General features: G+C 30.8%; 1 protein-coding gene across 1 annotated transcript in view; it reads right to left on the bottom strand.

Moving 5' to 3' along the window:
* LOC143227417 (uncharacterized) overlaps window positions 1–22,777 on the bottom strand; it is a 108,645-nt gene that overhangs the window by 52,619 nt on the left and 33,249 nt on the right. Inside the window, exons 18-23 of the mRNA XM_076458870.1 lie at window positions 19,649–19,797; window positions 13,429–13,686; window positions 10,881–11,059; window positions 9,515–9,696; window positions 5,396–5,571; window positions 4,236–4,374 (exon numbers count right to left, since the gene is read on the bottom strand). Coding sequence (XP_076314985.1) covers window positions 4,236–4,374; window positions 5,396–5,571; window positions 9,515–9,696; window positions 10,881–11,059; window positions 13,429–13,686; window positions 19,649–19,797 — 1,083 coding nt within the window. The remainder of the gene's footprint in view (window positions 1–4,235; window positions 4,375–5,395; window positions 5,572–9,514; window positions 9,697–10,880; window positions 11,060–13,428; window positions 13,687–19,648; window positions 19,798–22,777) is intronic.

The raw sequence follows: 22,777 nt of genomic DNA, 5'->3' as shown, positions 1-22,777 counted from the left end.
GAGCATTAGATTGGCTCATTATGAGGATTTTAAGGGAGTCAGAACTCACTCATAAGCTTAATTTTGGGATTTCGATTAATTATTCGACATACTTTGACCGATTTACATGGGATTTGCTTCAGTCTTACGGATAGTTTTCTATAGGTCCCGCACATTAACAATAAAAAATGGCGAAATTGCTCATTTTTAATAACTATTACGAGGTCAATATGCTACAAAAGTTTCGTCCTGGAGATTTTGGCAATTAGTTTGCTGTATAAAGGCCATTTACCAGTTACATGGATTTGTTTATTTGAAGTTAAGCTCAAGGCAACACAATGGCTATTTGTGCTCTGGACACCACAAATGTCGAAATCCGATTTATAGTAATTGTGGCAATGTGGGGCATTTACATGGGATTTGATAGAAAGATATTTTTTTATGAATCCAAAATAAAAACATAAACAATATTGGATTTTTTGTTATATGATCAATCTTTCAGATAAGAAAGTACAATTTTGAGTTTTAGTGAACTATTGATGTGTATGTATGACGGATTTACTATCATATAACTGTTTGTTTAAGTTAAATTTATTTTTAAAATTGTACGATTCTTATACTATTAAATCTTTATTGCTAAATTCCTGCCTATTCACTAAAGTTGTAGAAAATTATCGAGTGTAAGAATCAATAATATGTGTGTATGTATACAATTGTTCATCGTCTATATTGTTGCGCTGGTTGAATTTTCTGGAAACTCTCCTCACGCCTACAAATATAACTAACCCGACACTCCAAAAGACAGTATATATTATTAGTTTGCCATAACTATAATTAATGCTTATTAAACCGGAAACATCAGATATTTGCCTAGGAATATCTATAGATTTCAAACATTAAAAACCATTTAATTTCAGCGTTTTCACATTCGACATTAGTATTTTCATGAGGACATTATATTACTTTAGCAGTGAAAAACTCGACGTGATAACAGTGAAGAAAGAATAACGCAGAGCTGGCTAGCTCCCTTTTAAGAAAATTTGATCTACACCAACTCGAGATTAATTTTCTCATCGTGAACCCTTGACAAATTAGTAAGGAAGCTGCAGACCAGATAGAGGGCTCAATATTATTCGTAAGTTTGTGAAACTCTTGTACATAAATCATTATTTATAATAACTGTTATTGTAAGTTGTGTTATTATTTTGTGATGACGAGAAACTTACTTGAAGTAACAATTTATCTCAGGACGGCTGGTATGGGTAATAATACTTTTACCAAATTATAACAGAGAACAACGTCTCAACCTTTCAAAATCATTTCTGGTTAATCTCAAGAAACTTGTTGTTCTCTGTTATATTTTGGTAATAATGTATTATTGTTTATACATTAACATATATTTATATTTAAAAAAGTATACCGTGTATATCAAACTTATTGCAATTACACTATGTAACACAAATGTTGTTCCTGGATAGTATGTGTTATTTCTTAATTGCTTATGTGTAAAAGTACAGAAAATGGGCATTATTCCCTTCAAACTTTGCTTTTGTGACCTGGATAATGAAATTTAGAAATTAACCTATGTTGTATGTAAAAACGGGCAGATTTGCACATTTTCATTTACATAAGGTCCGAATAAAACAACATATGAATCAAAATTTACATGTATTTATTCTAAGGTTGAACAAAAATGTTTAGAAGTAAGAAGTGTTTCGAGATAAGCGACTGTAATGTAAATCACTTTCATGTATCAGCCCCCAAATACAGTCTCCCATTATGTTTTCGTTATACGCTCCCAGGTCACAAAAGCAAAGTTTGAGGAGAAAAATAGGTCTTTTCCATTTACTTTAGGCATAATTGGGAAATAACACTTTCTACCCAGAACAAGAAAAGGTAAAACTTTTGTTTCATAATCATAAATTATTTAAAATATCAATATTTATTTAATTCCTAAATTTAAATTATATTTAACTCAGTTTCAGGCTATTTAAAATAGTTATGTAACTTAACTTGTCTTCTTGCAAGTCCCAAGTAGTGCAGTGATATGGACAGTTTCCTACTTTTTTATGTTTATCATAATATTTATGATATCAGTATTGGCTATGTTGAAAATGAGTGGTGGAAACACATTTTATCCTCGTGAATGACACCTGGCATGATGAGATGGTTAGGACGCTCCACTAGTAACCTGAGGGATTGCAATTTCGAATCTCCGTCACACCAAACATTCTCGCACTTTCAGGTGTGAGGATGATACAATATGACGGTCAAGGTAAAAGAGTACCTCGAGAGTTGGCAGTGGGTGGTAATGACTACTCTGACATTGTTAAGTTAGGGACGGCTAGCGCAGATAGCTCTCGTGTAGCTTTTCGCGAAATTCAAAACAAACAAACTGATCGTCGCAAAGAATTACATCTCAGAACGACTTTTATGGGTATTAACATTTTTATTGATAAGAAGAGAACAACGTTTCGACCTTCCTAGGTCATCTTCAGGCTAAAAAGGATTTTTCTTAACCTGAAGATGGCCTAGAAAGGTCAAAACGTTGTTAACTTTTTATCAGCAAAAGTAATAATATCAGCCGTTCTGAGATACGTTTTTGTTTAAAGTGGGCCTTTTGTCATCAATAAGTGCAAAAGTTAAAAGAAAAATGTATGAAAGTAACTCATCATACAAGTTAGTTTCACAATTATTCACATGCCAAAACTTGCTCTTCAAGTGCCTTTTAAGCCATTTTTCTTTAGAATATAAAGAATATATTTTTCATTGACAGTCCGTAGTTTTGTAAAAAAAAAACAGCAAAAATCATCCTTTTAAATTTCTTGAATTATTTTCTCCTGGGTTATGAAGTAAGGCTTAATCATCAGGCAAATTTTCTCTCCTATGTTCCCAACTACTAATATACTGCCGATAAATATAGTCTAAATTCGTGTATGTGGACGTGAGCCCAAAATACACAGCATGCTGATGATTAACCAAAAGTATACATGATATTATATGCAAAGTCCTCATTGTGTATGAACCATGTGTTATTATATATTTTATAATTCTCTTTAAGACCACTTTCTGAGTTTAATATTTCATTGTTCATGTATAAAATTGATTTCACAAAATATCATAACACAACGTGGCTTTAAATGTTAATTCGAGGCAACATTAAAACTTTCTTCTTTTATTTTTTTCAGAGCAGTTATTGCAGAATACACCTAAATATGTCAAATTCGAGGCAACATTAAATCTTTATTCTTTTATTTTTAGTGCAGTTATTGCATAATACACCTACACATGTAAGATTCGAGAATCTTCTTTATAGTTTATTTATAGCTGAAAAAGACAAAGGACGTTGATTTAGAACAGCTAGTTTCTATAGGAGCATTATTTTCGTATGGCTGTTGCATTTTTCTCTAATAATTTCACACACACATACCTTACACCTTACAAAAAAAGCTTGTCTATTTTCACCAGTTTTACATAAAGTAGTGCATTTCACCTGTACTTTGTGCAGGCAAAGGTGAAATAATGACCTTCTGTAGAGACAGATCAGAAGTGAATTTCTTTATACACAACCTTATTTCTTTAAAACGTGAAATAGGTGGAAGTTCGGTATTACGACATACAAACTGAATGTTGTTGTCATTATATGTAATACTGCACTTTGAATTAGGCAAAAAATACAAAAGATATCCATATGCAAGAAATAAGTATCCGAAAACGTTGCGAGTTCTCAACAATACAATCTGAACATATATGTTCAGAAAACTTGGGTGTGCAATGTTCATGAAATGTGTAGGTCCCTTCACCTTAGCATTTGTTCACTTAAGTTAGCTCAGGTATGGGTGATAATACTGTGGTATTAAAGAGAATCTATAATTCACTTTATACGATGGATTGACTGTTTGAAAATTATGTAACAAATTTATTTTATATTCACACAAGGGAAATTCTAAAATATTACTTGTCACCTAGAAGTCAACAGCTAATCAACCTAGAAATGTTAGTTATACAGTTAAACTTATTATACTATAAATATATGAGTAAATACATAGCTTAGGTGCTTAGGTGAAATAGAATTATAACAAATATGCCAAACAAGTTTTCAAAATATTATACCTAATTAAAAATACTGTGTATATTCTTTATAATTACGTAGATTTTCACAGAAATGTACAATGGAATTTATAAAACACAATCTTATGTTGACAAATGAGTACAACAATTATGAATAAGAACATTGAAAATAGGTATCCACCCACCATTGTTTTTGAGACTTGGCGATATTTTCCAAACATATCGCAGTTCTGTTGTTCCCGCTCCGAGTACATTTACAATATTAACAGTTAAATTTCCCATACATATAAGATTAGATCCCACGACAGAAAAAGATGGTTCTGTCTGAAACGATACAAGTGATGTTCATTATCGCGTTCTGAAGATTTTTTTGTTGCTGTAATAAAATGTGGTTCAAAGGTGTTGAATTACAGATGACCTAAAACAAGGTTAGTGTTGGTATATATAGAGTAAATATTTAAATGGAACCTTATCACAGAAATATCACCCATATATGAAATTTATTAACTCTTCATAAGCATTATATTTGTATTTTACTCACTCAGTACTTATTACGTTATACATATATATATATTATTTGTATTTCATTCACTCAGTATTTATAACGTTATATATATATATATATATATTGCATTTGTATTTTATTTCCTCAGGATACATTTTATAATATCTCGTTGTAACTTGTACCCTAGGATCCTTTTTCTAAAATATGCAGCGCATTTTGTTCAATTTTAATGTGTTTTGTTTACGGCCTAAAAATTTATGGTTGTAATATAATTAGTCGGAGGTTGGGATTTGCCGTTTTTAATGCAGTCCTTCCTCATGATTCTGTTTACTTATTTGGTTCATATGTAATTATTTAATTTTAAGTTATTTTCAGATATATATATATATGTATATCCATATGAAATAAAATGAGACGGATGTTTGGATAAAAAATGTTACGTACATACATACTAGTAAATGGCTAACTATTAAATTATTAATTACATATGTAACGAATAACCATTATTTTTTAAGTAATTGTTTCACTCCTTTGAGTGAAAAACAACTATTTACACGACCTTGGTGTTTTATAAAGTGCAGATGTGTAATTTTTCTGTCGTAAAACGTATTGATTAATTTTACCATCATAAAAATTAATAACGTTTATCATTGCCAAGAAAACAGTGGTTTTGGTGGAAATGAAACGGCATCGGAATGGAAATAATAAACGTAACATATTTTACACATATTTATACATTCATGTGGTACAATGATTTCTATTCTTACACTTTGGTATGTTATTTTCCTTATAAACAAATAGTAAGAACTGGTAAATACTTTTAAAAAGTAAGTGTCTTACCGTTTGTAAAAGTGATACTGTTATACTTTCTGTAAGACAATCACCCAGTTTACGCCGATTATACATGCTACATATTTGGTTATTCTCAGCAAATGTCAAATTCATAGTTTTCGAGAGTTGAACCAGATGTGACAACATAATAATAAGGCGCTTTTTAAAATGTTTGCAAACAGAATCTGGAAAAAAAACCAAAACAAGTTGTGTTCATAACTCCTAGTCTCTACCTACTTAATTACTAACGAAATGTTGTTTTCAATAAACCAGGACATATATGATCGCTTGAGAAATGCATATATCCCACATAAATCAAGCACATGTTACACTTACATTTTGCATATACTTAGTGCATTAGAATAATAACAAATTATATCAGTGGAAAGAGAAACAATGAATACTTACTCCAACAGCCTTAATTCTTTAACATGAAAAATGTGTCGAACTTAAATTTTATCTTCCACAAACTGAATATTATTTTAATCCTTGAAATATTGTACTTTATAACAATATGATATACCCGTAGTTAAACAGTTCTCTTGAAATCTCCATCCACCACAATTACAGACTTATACGTTAATATTAAAACAATTGGAAAGTACGATATGATGTCTGAGCATAAATAAGATGAGATTATCAGACGTATGAAAAGAAAAAAAATTGAAACTCAACACATTCTTATCAGAAGTAAATAACTTACCATTTGTGTTTACGCATTAAACATTTTCAGGAAAACATACAAATTTGTATGATCACTTGAAACTAGAACAGTCAACATAAAAAAAAAAAAGTTACTTATATCGACACCTTCTTCCACCAACAGAAAGTTACGATACGATCATGCAATTAAACGTTCTATATAAAGAAAGCGAAGTAGCAACGGTAATGTTAATGCTACAAAGCTTTGGATAGGTCGGTGAAGTCCTTAGCGAATCACCTATCATGAAGAGAGCGACATTATCACAGAATAAACAGAAAAAATTATTTAAGGATAAACACATGAAATACTGAAAGTGATAAAATTGGTACAGACAGATATATTCCATTCATCTTTAATTACAACAGCTATTCACATTGATATAAATTAATATTCAATAAAAATCAACAAAGTTCATCGAACTAGATATTATAGTTACTAATTTTCTTCTTTTAATATATCTATCAGTTTCTTAGTTTACATTGACAGCAATACAAAACACCTTTTGAGCCTTCTCAAGTTTGGTACATTTAAAATGAAACTAAACAATTTCATAGTTTCTCTCTTTCACGGTAATAGTATTTTACACATTAAAAGTTGTAAGTACAACTCTATTGGAAAGTCGAGAATAGAGTGAAAGGACGAGAACCATAAATTGTATTATACGGACATTCTGACTTCAGACAAGTATTTCTCACAAGTGGGATCCTGGAACACAGGTCTTCAAATTCAGATTTTATTTCTCACTCAGATTAAAGCTTCATTTTCATCAGCTAGTTCAAAATGCTTATGAATGTCAATTCTGCTAAATCCTTAAGTTGCATGGACCTGTTTTCTTCAAAAGATAAATCTCATCTTTTGTGTTATAATTAGTATGTTATTATATGATGAAACTTTGAAGAATGTACGGCAACTGCCTGTTGTGGAGACAAAAGTGTAGAGGACGACGTTTCAAAAGTCTTCCGCCTTTCGTCTTCAAATCAGTTTGTGTGTAGGTGTTATCAGTCTTTCATAGTGTCCTGGTGGATTGTGGAGAGCGTGTTATGATTAGTTGGATTATCACTGTTTCTGATTGGAGGAAAGATTTTCTGTACATTCAACCAATGGCAGCTTCAGGTTACTCATTTCAAATCAGGAATCTCTGTTTAGTGAAAATTTAATAGTGTTAATACAAAATGATTATTTGATTTTTCTTGTCTTCCAGAATTTGTCTGTGTCGATGATTCTAGTTTTCTCCCAGTTTATTCTGTGTACAGTTGACATAGCATGCTATGCAAAGGTGAATTTTGTGTTTTCATGCGTCTTGTACTGTCTTTATGTTCTTTTATTCTTGTTGCGAGTTTTCTTCCTGTTTCTCTGATGTCTGTATCGTTTCAGGAACGCGGAATTTCAAAGATGACGTTCTTGAGATTCTCTTTGATAAATCGCTGTTTGTTTTTTACCAGAATGGACCTTAAGGTATTAGGATTTCCACTGGACTTCTATGTTGAATTTCTTGGCTATGCGTTTGAGTTTTTCACTGAAATGTTGTAGGTATAGTAGGTAAATGGTGGAAGTGACGGTAACTTTCTGATCTTTCTGTCGTGGTATTCTTCAAGGGGTTTTGATGAAGGAGGAGATGTAACCATTTTGTTTAAAACTCTCTGCGATCTTTTGGCATTCTGCTTGGATGGATGTCTTATCACAAATGTTTTTTGTTCTCTTATATAGGCATTGGATTATACCACGTTTTATCTAGGTTGTATGAGAGGACTGGAAGTGTAGGTATCTGTACATGTGGGTGGGTTTTCTGTATACAGTTGTGGTTATTTGTCTTGCTTGTTTGCTGATAAATATGTCAAGAAACGATAGACTGCTTTGTTCCTCTATTTCCATAGTGAAGTGGATTCTTTTGTCTACGGAATTAAGATATTCTAAGGCCTTCAACAAAAACTTCTTGAAGAAGACCACGAAAGAAAGTTACCACTACTATCACCATTTCCCTACCATACAACATTTCACTGAAAAACTCAAACGCATAGCCAAGAAATTCAACATAGAAGTCCGGTAGAAATCCTACAATACCTTAAGGTTCATTTAAGTAAAAAAAAAAAAAACAGTGACTTACCAAAGAGAATCTCAAGAACGTCATCTATGAAATCCCGTGTTCCTGTAACGATACATACATTGGGGAGACGGGAAGAAAACTCGCGACAAGCATAAAAGAACATAAAGATAGTACAAGACTCATGAAAACAAAAAATTCAACCATTGCAGAGTACACCACATTAACTGGACACAGAATAAGCTGGGAGAAAATTAGAATTATCGACACAGACAAATTCTGGAAGACAAGAAAAATCAAGGAATCATTTTATACTAACACTATTAAACCTTCACTGAACAGAGATTAATGATTTGAGGTGAGTAACCTGTAGCTGCCATTGGTTGAATCTACAGGAAATTTTCTCCTCCAGTCAGAAACAGTGATAACCCAGCAAATCATAACACGGTCTTCACAATTCACCAGGACACTATAAAATACTAACAACACCTACACATACACACTGACTTGAAGACGAAAGGCGGAAGACTTTTAAAACGTCGTCCGATACACTTGTGTCTCCATAACAGGCAGTTGCCGTCCATTCTACAAAGTTTCATCACGAACATTCTGTCTAAGCAATATATCAAATAATGATTTTATATCTTTGAATCCATTTGACATGAGTCAAAACAAAGAGATTAATATCCATTTGGCTTCTGTTCCATCAACGATGACAATTAAGAATAAATACTTGAACTCATGTTTCGAAAGGCACAATACCTACTTATATTTGAATCACAAGATTAAATACATAGAGGTCAATAATTAACATTACATATATATCACACCTTATTATGATAAATAACCAAGTTGAAGACTAAAATCGAAATTTGTTTTATGTGAAAGTAACATCAAAAATGAATTAAAAGTAGGTAAACTATTAAAGATTAAGCAAAACTGCTTACATAGAATACACTGAAGAAAACAAAAAAACTAATGACAAAATATTTCGTAAACATACCCTAAAATTATTAAAATGATGGTAACGAAAGGTTACGTAAAGAATGATTTGTTTGTCCGACACTTGAGACAAATTTTCGATTCTATAAACTCTTGTTTGTCTATTTGTTCAATTATTTTGCTTTTTGAGAAATATTCTAATGCCAAAAAATCTATCATCAACAAATGCGTAATTAACGTACAGAGAAATTTAAATGTAAGATATTGTATGAATTTGATGTATAAATTAGGTAAAAACAACATTATTTTTATTTATTTCGTCATATATTTATATGTTAATGCTTATATATTAGTACACATGTTAAATTACATTCCAAATAGACGTAAGTGGGGTAATTTGAAAATTACTTGCTGAAAATATATAATACATTTCTGTCTTTACCCTTTAGTCCGTACAGTTGCAGGGTAGGTTCATCAAATAAAACAGAACAGTCAGAGTTTCTGAATACTATGTTCGTGTTGAAATTTATATGAATTTCCAAAAGGTCCTTAGTTAAATATGCTGAAAGTACTGTAGGCTGATCTGGCACTATTTCTATAACTTTATATGTTCTGTCATGAAACCTACAAAAAATAATTTTTAATATCATTTGAAACCACGACTATGTTAAATCTTTGTTTTGGTTTTTATCATAAAATAAGCTAATATCCATAAAACAATTACCTAAATGATTTTTTTTATAATAAAGTAGTAAAATATTTTTGAAACATAGAAAATCCGAATTACAGACTTATAGTGTATTTTTAATTTATTTACTTCTTTTTCAGTATTTATATTCAATTTCTAACTTCACAGTGAGTGCTTATTTTAAACATAAATATTTGTGTTATTTACCTATTACTCATAAACTAAACGCTTTGTTGCCATCACAGAATATATGTATGGTTTATTTTTGTGTTTATATATGTATATAACTAGGTAATATAAAATAAAGGTAGCGCAACGAAATGTCTTGTTACCTTGACTCACCTTTTGTAGTTTTAATATACCTAGGCAAAAGGTAAACCTTACTTATAAGCTAAACCAAATATGTTTAGCAACTAAAACGTAAGAGTGGTCAAAGTCATCTTAGTATAATAGATTTTTACCTGATTGTATGCACATACCAAAATAAATATTTGTATATAAACTTTATTAATAATAATATTAAATTCTTTATTATCTTTTCAGAAACTAAATAATGATAGGATTAAACGAACTTAAATTATTTCAAGAGATTAAAAAAGAACATTTGATAATATTTTTAATATTTATTTCATCCCTATAAATTGTTAGTAAAGAACACAAATTCGTTACATTGCTAGCTCATGTATTTCATACCATTGTATAAAATATAATAGCAATGTCTGCACATAAAGAAGGTATCTTTTGTAAATCTCTGCCTGCAATAATGTGCCGTAGTTATTCTTCTTAAATTACAGATGTTTGAAATTTGTCAATAAACTATGGGACCCATGGAATATCATCTACTAAAATACACAACACATTTCAACTTCAGAACCACTTGCATAATGTTTTATTTATAAAGTAAAAAGTATCCTCAACTCTTCGTTTGTTTAAAGCTAAGTTTGGATGTGTTTGTCATTAAATCACAATGGTATGACTATTTCATCTGATTTATTGAAAAGCAAGTTGAGCTTTCAAAATGAAATCTAGAACAAATTGCAATAAATTATAGAGTGTTAGTTATCTTTCCAAGAATTAAAGTGTAATTCGCAGTTTTAACAATTACTCTTATAAGCATTACCAAGCAAAGCTTGTTGTCACAGTAACGTTAAATATAGGTACTTTCACGTAAGATATATCACATTGAATAACATCTTCAGCAATTATTCTTGTTAGAAATCGCATGAAGGATCCATTATAATATCCCAAACAAAAAACTCCCTCATTCAAAGGTGGAAAACCCTTCAACTTCAGTTCAATCTGTAAAAAAAATATAAGCAATATTTTTTATTATGAAGAAGGGAAGAGACAAAAGCTACAATGAGAAACGTGTAAGTGTTTTGTTATTCTTTGATAATATACAATTTTATATAAAATGAACGTTTGAAACTCTAATAAAATATTTCTTTCACGGTTTTGCAGCTTTAATGACATGGAAAAGAAAGTTAAAAACAACAAAAATGTTTTCAGTATACGTATTTTTAATAAAATATTGAAAAATATTTACACTGTTGTAAAACAAAAGCAACATAAATTAACATTGTTTAATTGTGATGTATTTTAAACAATATATCGCCAATAGCTTAATTTTTTTAGTTCTTTCTACAACATGCCAAAATATTTACCCATTAATTTAACAGGGACTAACTGTCGTTTATGAATTTGTGAATTTCGTATGAAGTCTACTTTACTAATTTGTTTTGCTCTTTCGAGCTATACTAATTAAACTAGTCTACTGCAGCGGAATAAGAGAACTAATAATGTGTTAGGTTTCAAAGTCATTTCTAGTTATTAAACTTCTTATTTTCTTAATAAGAATAAATTCACAAATAAATATATCAGAATCGATCTGTATATATGAACATTGGAAAACTAAAAGTTAAAACCCAGCGACTACTGGCATTACCTCGTACTGGAACTAAATACCTTCAATTAAAACACAGCTCAAGATACTCAAGGAAATTAAGAATTACACTTTATTTAGGACAAAAACTGTGTGCTACCTAAATATTTAGAAAATTAACAGACGATGGATATATAAATTATATAAGAATGCATAAAAGTTATTTTTTTATTTTTCATTTCACATATTATTCATGAAGAAGTAACTTTGCTATAACAAAAACACACATACACCAAGCGGCATATCGGTAAATCGACAAAGTTGTAACATTCAAAACCTGATTGCAATACCATTTATGGTCCCAGTACTGATAGACCATCGTTTAACCTTAATTAACTACAAATAAACAAATATTGTTATCTTAAATATATTCGACTGTTTCAATCTAAATGTATTAAGTATTAATGTTTTGTTAATGTAAGAAACAAACATTTATTGCAGGGCTGTTTTCGCAATTGCTAATAAAGCATACGTCGATTTGTTCAATTAGTGTAAATCAGTGTCGGTGTATTATTATGTCGTGTTACTAGAACCATCTAAGTCTTTTTTGTTGCTTAATTGAGCATTAATACATCATTAATATCTCTCAGAGTGGGTTTTGACATCTCGAGGTTTTTACTGGGCTACTTATACATACACATTCGCTTCCAAAAATAAATTATGAAAGATGTATAGTCAGCTAGATCTACACAGCAAATAAGCACAGCCATAAAGAGCGTATATTGGATATTATAAAGTAAAAGTATCACAGTTTGTATTATAATAACAGAGTAAAGTTGGATTATAAAGTAATTCAAGAAGCCTGTGTGGACTTTTTATTTAAAGCTCTCGAAACGTCTCTTATAAACAATAGCGTAACCAACATTTGTATATACATTTCACTTGTTTTAATATTTTATTTTAAAAAAGGAAGCGTGTGTTTATATTTTCTTTAAATTTAGCACCAACAAGTCACAGACACATAGTGTAATGTACCCGACCCATAGATACATAATACTCTGATATTTTGTATCTTCATTAATGTTGGTTTTTGTCTTGACTTTACACTTAAACAGTAATATGTGTCTTCATAATTTACTCTAGATACAACGCTTTCATAAAAATACACTATCAGAGTTGTTTAATACATTTTTCTTTACCAAACGACTTTCTAGGGAGGGTTGAGGAAAGTTCAGCTTTCATGCTTGTATCAGTTTAACGTTGTTTAACTAACATCAAACATGGGAGAGCATGGATGCAACAGCTTTTCTTTCTATGTTTCGAAAGTATAGTAAACCTATTATTTTTTCATTGTTAATTACATTATTTATAAGATAGAATATTACATATATCCTTTTTATACATATTTCATTTAAATTTCTGTCATAATATATTTTTCTTATATGGATTGATTTACATTTTCAACTAACTAGATATACTTAAGACAAACTAAAACATTTTTTAAGCTGGTTAAACTTTGTGAGATATTATTATGCTTATAGCAAAAAAAAAACATTGTTAAAAACAAATATACCCACATTCATGAGACATTGCATTTAATCTCTATGGATAAGAAAATCTAAAAAAAAGTATTTTTAATTAGCAATAACTATTACCACGTTGATTTTTACTTTGTTTTAACTAGATAGATTACTATGGTCAGAGGATAACGTTAAAACCTCTTCTTGCTTATCTTTTCACCTTATCGACTTACATATTAAAGAAGACTAAAAATCTAATGACTTACATACTGTTGGCTTTCAATTCGTATTTTAGCAGGTTCGTTATTCACAATTCTCTGAATGCTTGTATTGACTATATATAGGGACTTGTGTTGCAGTAATTCAACTGTATAAGTAGCATTATTGAACTGTAAAACACACTGAAGTGAGTAAGCCCCAACTGTACAATCCGGTTCCATCTTCCATTTTAAGCTAAACAAACGATAAGTAGATTTATATGCTATTTCTGATGCAATTACGACTTCCAATTTTGGGGTTTTTACCTGGAATGTTAAAAAAAAACACAAATAAGTATATCTACAATATAATGCTTCAATGACATTTTAATAACGACTTTCCTATATTAAAGTGCTTGAGAAAAGTGTAGTTTTACAAATATTACCTATCCGGCATAACTAGGTGGTTAGGGCGTTCGATTCGTAATCTGAGATTTGCGGGTTCGAATCCCTCTCACACTAAACATGTTTCCCTTTCAGCCGTAGATGCGCTATAATGTGACGGTCAGTCCCACTATTCGTTGGCAAAAGAGTAACCCAAGAATTGGAGGTGTGTGGTGATGACTAGCTGCCTTCCCTCTAGTCTTACACTGCTAGATTAGAGACAACTAGCGTAAATAACCTTCGTGTAGCTTTGCAAGAAATTAAAAAACAAACAAACCAGTACAACGTACAATACAATACTAACAAAGATTATGCAGAGTTCCATAACTGATTTCGCCCTTGTATTACCATATGTGCAATTCCTCAAGCTATTACACCATTTGTGATATCTGTGCATTTAAATCCTCGATTTGTATTTAAACTTCTATTCGTTCTTTTCTTTCACATATCACTATGTATGACACAGATATTATGTGTTTTTTGTTTTTGTTTTGAATTTTGAACGTATACATAGTGTCATTGACATACATATATATGCGAGGGCTGTTCAAAAAATACGCGGACTGACGTCATAAAACAAAATGTACTTTATTTAGAAGTTACAGGTCTGGGACTCCTTCAAAGTACTCTCCTCCCCAACGCACACACTTATCCCAACGGTGTTTCCACTTGTTGAAACAGTCCTGGTACGCTTCTTTTGTAATGTCCTCCAGCTCCTTCGTCGCATTTGCCTTAATCTCGGGAATCGTCTCAAATCTTCTTCCTTTCAATGACCTTTTGAGTTTGGGGAACAAGAAAAAATCGTAAGGAGCAAGATCAGGTGAGTAGGGGGGTGGGGAGGAATAGTGATCGAGTGTTTGGCCAAAAACTCACGAGTTCTGAGGGCTGAATTTCGCAGCAACGCGGTGCATCTTCAATTTTTCAATCAAAATCTCGTAACAAGATCCAACTGGTATCCCACATTCTTCAGCAAGCTCCCTGACAGTCAGACGTCGATTTGCCCGCACCAGGGTGTTGATTTTGTCGACGTGTGGGTCGTCAGTTGACGTGGAAGGACGTCCAGGACACTCATCATCTTCAATGGACTGTCGACCATCCTTAAAACGTTCATGCCACTTGAAACATGCCGTACGCTTCATAGCAACATCACCAAAAGTCGTGTTAAGCATAGCAAAAATTTCAGTCGCAGATTTTTCAAGTTTAACACAAAATTTCACAGCAAGTCGTTGTTCCTTCAGGTCATTCATTCTGAAATCCGCCAAACGAAAAAATCGCACTTCACTTAAAACCGCGTAGCTAATACATAAATGAAGATACCTGCAATCGGGAAATGGCGTCGTAATCAGCTGATCTGTGCAAACCTAGCGACACCAAGCGGATTCCCCTGGAACCAACTGGAGCCGCGCAATTCAAACAGTCCGCGTATTTTTTGAACAGCCCTCGTATATATTTCTTAGGTTCAAGATCTTGCAAGAATTAAGTTTATTTTGATAATCTAAGTGTTAAAAAATGTGGATATATATATTATCGGTAAAATACAACACTGAAGATGTTGTTAATTGTTGACGGTATACTTTCTTTATTAACAAAAACATTAGAAACGTTGTTAACGCTTGAAAGGTAAAAAAATCATGTTCAAACAGTAAAATAAATATCAGCTAAATAAGAGAAAAACGTGTTGAAACAAAAAAGTGCCAGTGAAAAGATCGCTATTCATTTTGGTTTGGGAAAATAAATTCATACCCTTTTTGTATACGTTGTTGTATTCGTATGAGTAGCTATTCCCTTTTGCGTTTGCATAGGGTAAAGAGTTGAGATGATTTATTTATATTTCTATTCGCTGAATTATGTCATATTTTCACTCAACGGATAAGGTGATATCATCGTTACATGAAATGTATCCTGTAAGCACGTTTTTAGACCGCTGTGAGGGGTAAATATTGGCAATTGAATAGGGCTTGTCTGGAAAGCATGTTAATCCGACATGATGACTTTATCATGGAGTATCTCAACATGTCATAAATGTATAGATTTAATAATGATCTAAAAGATTATAAATGAAAATTATTATTTTAACGATGAAGTATCACAACACTGTTACACACGTCAGTTTATGCCATACGTATCATTTGAACCAAAAATATCATTTGAACGAGATACATATTGTAGTCAGTAATTTATTTTGTATACCTTTACAATTACCATTCTTTCAGGTTTAAAAAAAAATTCATTAGTTAATTAGTTTTAGAGTATCTACGATATTTAACATGCATACCATTCTTTTAAAGTTTCTATAGCTGAATAATTTTTATTATCACATTTAAAATATTTCTGAAAAATTGTTGTCACACCTAATGTTTTTATAGTTGTGTATTTATTATTTAGTTCTTATTTAAAATATTGTAGTAACAATTTTACGTTTATAATTAATTCTACATTTTACATTTTGTGATATTTTGTATGTACAACATTCACTAATAATTCATTTTTATAATTATTATATATCATCTACTTGTTTTGAAAGAATGCTTATTTAAATATCTTAATACTATAATATGAGTTAACATATGCATTTATTCTTACGCTTGCTTGGCTTTATTGATTAAATTTATATTTCTGTTTCCATTCATACCTCTCTTTGTAATATCTAATTGAAAAATTCTACATTAAATCATTATGCTATACGTGATTACTATTCGTTTGAATTACTATACAATTAAAATTAATAAGTTTTTGTGGACTTCGTGGTTTTAAAGTTCTTTTTCTTAAATACATATTGAGATAAATTTCTGTCAACTATCAAGACCATTATTTTTTAGGAAATACAAAGGTTGTTACATGTTTAAACGTCTATTCACTGTTGAGAGATTGGATCTATTTCCTGTACGAAGCAGGATTTCGCTAAAATGGACATTCTACAGATCATGTCATCTACCATTGTATAGTGACTAGCTCTCGCCCTCTTCGTTCAACTCTGGAACAATTTAAACTTTTAAAGAAAGATTTGCAACTGGTTTATATAATTATTATGTTATATATTTGAAATCAAGATATAAGAAACAATTTTTGGTATAATATTACTAGGCCGAGAATTAAGAAACATTGTTATTGTAAGCATATCTGCTTGCATAAGAAAGAAGCAAAGGTTATAATATATTGAATAATGTTTACATAACCCGGTACTAATACATCTAATTGCTATTTTTGTTATGTAGAAAATTTTGGATTCCTTTATGAGCAAGAGGAAGATATTCCTAGCTTAAGATAACCTTTTTTAAATATTTTGAGACCGAAGTACAGCCTAGCTACTTAGCCTGATAAATTTTAGTGGAATTATGTGGTTTTTATATAAAAATGCATATGCAAAAACTTAAAAAAAATATTTCGTTTTACATTATCTATATGCAAAATTTGACAAGGCTTGGTAATTTATGATAGGCATAACATGGGTACAAAGTTCGAAACTAGTAGAGGTAATTGTTTTTATACTTCTTGATTTCCTCTTCTTTCTTTCAATAAAAAAAACTAAAATTTAGAAATGTATACTAAATAATAATAATGGATATGCAAATATAATGTATTATAGTAAAAATGTGACGGTATTTTACAAAATATTGGTTTACTAGAACATTGCCGAGACAAGTCACTTCATAACAGCTAATTTTATATTATTGAATACGGTAAAACAAGTGCACGTCAGCCATATCATTCAATTTCTGTAACGTTAGTTAGACGCTGTTGAAAAGGTATGTGTGTTTGACGTTAAGCACAAAACAACAGAAGGGAGTATCTGTGTTCTGCCCAACATGGTAACTAAACCTGGTTTCTAGCAGTATTAATCCGCAGACCTGCCACTGTGCCACTGAGGGCACTGAAAATAAGAACAAGAAAATTAACGATTTTTAATATAATTAAAATGTTATGAGATTTAAGCTATTTAGACTAAAAATTTGTTGTTTTGTATTGTAATTTGAAGTAATTCTCACAACGAGAAAAGAGTAATTTATTTCTCTTACCTATTGTTTTTATGTCAGTTACGAGAACGGTAAAATCGACCAAAACCACACATAGTTGCAATGGTGAGAAAAACAAAAAACAACACGTTTGATAGTTATCTTGAAAATATCGCGAGATAAAAAGATTTCTCATATGAAATTTGACAATTTATTAATACATGAAAGTATTTAAAAATCTTGAAATCGAAAATAATTCGCATGTTTGGTAGTCAATATTCAACATTGAAAAATACATATACAAATAATTAAAGCAAAATTGATGAAATTTAAACAAAAATCTTATTCTTTGCATTCAAATGGCTTGTAATGTTCACTGATAATCTGTAAAATTTTGTAAAGATACACATTTTAAATAATTTCAATATAACTGCTTTATGATTACTTTCGGGAATACGAGCTATGTGGAATCCACCACCTACATTAGAAGGATTAAATATGTCATAAAAATGAAACAATAATTGGCTGTCTCTTCAATATTTATAAAAAAAAACATTAGATGCGATAAAAACTGTTCAGTGTTACGTTAAATTTGATGCAACTATCTAGCTATAGAAACAGCAAAAAGTGCGTCATGTATTTAACTATAGGAACAAAAACTTTAGAACTAATGAACTAGTGAAATAGTTTATACATAAAACGATGGGTAATCGTAAAAGTATGCAAATCAAAATATTGGCTAGAACATCTGCCTCATTCAAATGAGAGACAATATGTATGGTAACAACTGAAATGTATAATTTTGTTTACTTTTAATTTTTGCACATACTTAAATATATACATTGATAACGTGTTGAGAAATTCTATAATGACATAGTCATATTCCATAAGCAATACACCATTCTGAGAATTTTTGTTGTCATGAAAACACCCGCCTGTCATGGCGGCTAATCAATGCGCTCTGTGGTTCTATTTCGTGGAACTATGATGTCTTCTTCTCTGGTGAGTAGAATTACGACACCATCGTTTCTACCACATTTCCTCATTGCTTGAGGTCGACACACCTGTATCGCTCTTTGGCGGCGTTTAGTATAAATGTGGGAGAAAGAACCTTACGGCTTTAATATGATATTTTAACATATCACGTGTCATGTGCTTGAAAAACGGTTATTCAAAATAACTGGCAAGTAACAAACTCTTCAATTAAAAAAAAACACAGTTCAAGTACATATTTAAGTACAACTAAGTTATAATATTAATGATTTATAAGAATCCTTAATACGAAAGAATACTAAAAGATGAACTTATGTATGAAAACCGTGAATTTTCAACATAGCAAACAAAGATCACACTTTAGAATATTATTGATAATAATGCGTTAACGAGCGTATTTTTTATGATTTTATGGTTTTATTTCTTTATAATTTTCTTATCATTCAATACCTTCTATATAAAAAAATATTTATTTATACCTTGAGTAACTAACATAGAAAATACATAAAACGTAACAAATGCCTTCTCTACAAGTTATTAAAGAAATCCTATTTAAACAGAATACAAAATTGAGTATATAGAATAGAGTTCACACAAAATATTTTCTAGACATTTATCGAAACAAAAACTCCCCTAATCGGTGAAAAAGGTATACAATTGAGTAATAACGAAAACTATTGCATAATGATTATTTCCGAATGAAATGTAATAAAAATGCTTTGGAAAATAATGGTGATTATTTACTTTGTTTCATTACAGAGCCTTTTACATATATTTGAATTAGTCTCTGAATAGTTTGAGTTTCTTACAAAAGTATTTAAAGAATTTTAAAGTAATTATAAAAGCTTATTCAGAAAAAGTATGAAGGATTTAAATTAGTTTTATACATTACGACTTACCTTGCTTGATACGTTAAATTTCGGTACAATATCACAATTAACAACTGATGTAGAAAGCATATTTTTTCCACCTATTAAGATGCCCATATTTTCATACTTTTGGTTGACATCCAAGGAGTTTACAAATACCATACGAAGACTGAAGCAGTCTAAGGAAAAACAAAACAACAGCGTATAAAATCCTTAAAGAAGCTGATATTAGATTTGTTTTCATGAAGTTTGAAAAAATAATGTTTCATATTAATTTTGTTTATGGTTTTTCATAGGAAATATATATATATATATATTGGATATTGAGTTATTTTTTAAATGACTAACAAATCATTAACCTATGACTTTATAACATATATATATTATCTTTCGACTCTTTCTTTGGGACTAAGATTTATCAACCCCTCTTTGTTGCTGTTAATCTTGCTTTGTAAAGTAACTTTGGAAAGATAGAATTTATTGCTCTTCGTATTTGTTTGTTATATACCGAATTGTTAACAATTCTGCAATTCTATGTGTTTTGGTGCATTCTAGATTGTGGCGCATAAATGAACCACCGACACTACCTACTGGTTTCATTGTTCTAAGCTATACTCCTGAGTGTCTCCTATTGAAGGAATTCAGCTTTTAAATGCTATTATTAGTACAAATCTGATGTTTCAGGTCAAGGATATTCTTCAGTAGCTGATTTCATTTCCTTTGATACTGTACCTAAACATACAATGTTTAAATCATCCTGTTGGATTTTCTTAGCACATTATCTTCTGTTCTTTCAGTTAATACCGTTCCGTCATAGTTAATCTAGCTACTAATTTTATCATTCCACGCTGTCGGGGGCTCATAAGCACACGACTCTAGCTTTCAGCTTTCTCTGTTTATTCTTTCTAAAGTAGACGTTAAGGTATACTGAAGTTGTCTACCCTATTTGGAGAAAACACAATATACTATTATCGAGCTGAGGTTTAGCAGCACGTCTTACCAATTTCGGTTTAAAAATCTCCGTATTAGACTGGGTAATATAGTTAGTGAAATAATCGAAATATTTCTTCTTTACAGAATGCATATTTTTATTACAAACTATAATATTCATCACTATACATCACTCTGATCGTTCAACTCTGGAACAACTGAAACTTTTAATTAAAAGACTTACAACTGATTTTTATAGTTTGTTTATTTGTTTTTGAATTTCGCACAAAGCTACTCGAGGGCTATCTGTGCTAGCCGTCCCTAATTCAGCAGTGTAAGACTAGAGGGAAGGCAGCTAGTCATCACCACTCACCACCAACTCTTGGGCTACTCTTTAACCAACTAATAATGGGATTGACCGTTACATTATAACGCCCCTACGGCTGAAAAGGCGAGCATGTTTGGCGCGACCGGGATGCAAACCCGCGACCCTCAGATTACGAGTCGCACGCTTTAATATGGTTGGCCATGCCGGGCCCGGTTATTATAGACTATACGTTATATTATAGATTTGAAATCAAAGATATAAAAAATATTATTTGGTATACTCGTAATATAACCTGGAGAGATAATACTAGACTGAGAACATAGAAACATTGTTATTATAAGCATATCAGCTTGCACAAGTAGAAAGTAAAGATCATAATACAATAAAATCTGTCTAAGCCGGAAATATCAAAATTTTGCAGCATTATCTTAAGATTTTTCTAAAAAAGGCCCTCTATGTGGCGGAACCTGCGTAAAGCGGACGGAAAACCTTCGCCTACCTCATCTATCAGCATGTGAGATTAGAACCTAAGTAAGGCGGAAAAATGTTTTTGATTAAATATTAATTTCTTATATAATTCATAAGTTCTTTAAATATCAATAAATTCTTGTTTACTTATTAATTTATTTAAATATTAATAAATTCTCGGACATTCTGTTTCAGTAAATATTGGTTAAATATATTCTGTTCTTTTTTCCTGCCGTCATTATTACGGATGTCGCAACTCGAAAGAACAATTGACTGTACTTTTGGTTGCATTTGCTGATAGAAAACTAACCATGGGTAATAGGTAAAAGTTAAAATCCACACTGTTTTAAAAATTTAAGGAAGAATCAACTTCCTGTGGAATGAAAATCGAATAACAAAACGTGGATGAGAAGTGTTATATTCGAGGAATTTTTGAGCAAATTGAACAAAAGAATGGAACAAAAAGTAGGAATATTCTACATTTCCTAGACAATACAACTTATCACCCAAAAGTTCAGTTTTCAAATGTTTATTTAGTCTTTCTACCTCCATGTACAACATCAGTTCTACAGCCACTAGACAATGAAATTATACAGTATATAAAATTAGAATACAGAAAATTGATGTTTTAGCATATTATTACAAACATGGACGACTGTAAGAAAGTATCTGGAATGACCATAAAAATTGACATGTTAGATGCAATTGCATTTTTAAGTCATTCAGTCAAATACGTAAAAGATGAATGCGAAAAAAGTACTTTCGAAACTGTGGATTCATTCTTGAAAATGGCGGAGATTGTGAAGAATTTGTTGTTATGATGATTCTAGTGAAATCCAAACTCTGATTGACAAGATTGCTGCAGATGATTTTGTGAACGCGGAAAGTTTTGTGAACGTTGACAAGAATGCTTTAACAGAAACTGATGAAATTGATTTAAAATCTATAATAGAATTGCAAGATAATAACAGTGTGCGAAATTGAGAAGATAAACAAGATATAAAAGATAGTGAGGAAATGGAAATTCCTACTTCGCCACAAGTGTTAAGTAATATTAACGCTATCAAATTGTGTGTAAAAACGAAGTAAGAAAATGAACTTTATGAAAAGGCAGAGAAATGGCATTTTCTTTTAACCTCATGAGAAAGACCATTTAAAATACGAAACAGTTGAAATTGGATACTTTCTTGAAATAAATTTGATTAAGATTTTGGGTACTTATGTATATTTTGAATGTCTATTTTTGTTCTTATTCTAATAAATATAGCATAACAAGTATAATAACTCTATTTCACAAACATCTTACTTCCTTTGAGTCAATCAAATATAACGTTTTGCTCAAAATTCAAATATAATTAAGAAAATGCATGTTCACGATGTTTAAACCTAAAAACCTGCTTTAACTGGAGATTTTACTCGTGCGATTCCGCCTT

Source organism: Tachypleus tridentatus, chromosome 9 (genome assembly GCF_004210375.1).
Source record: "Tachypleus tridentatus isolate NWPU-2018 chromosome 9, ASM421037v1, whole genome shotgun sequence".
Classification (NCBI taxonomy): Eukaryota; Metazoa; Arthropoda; class Merostomata; order Xiphosura; family Limulidae; genus Tachypleus; species Tachypleus tridentatus.
This window is presented reverse-complemented; position numbering and strand designations above follow the sequence as displayed.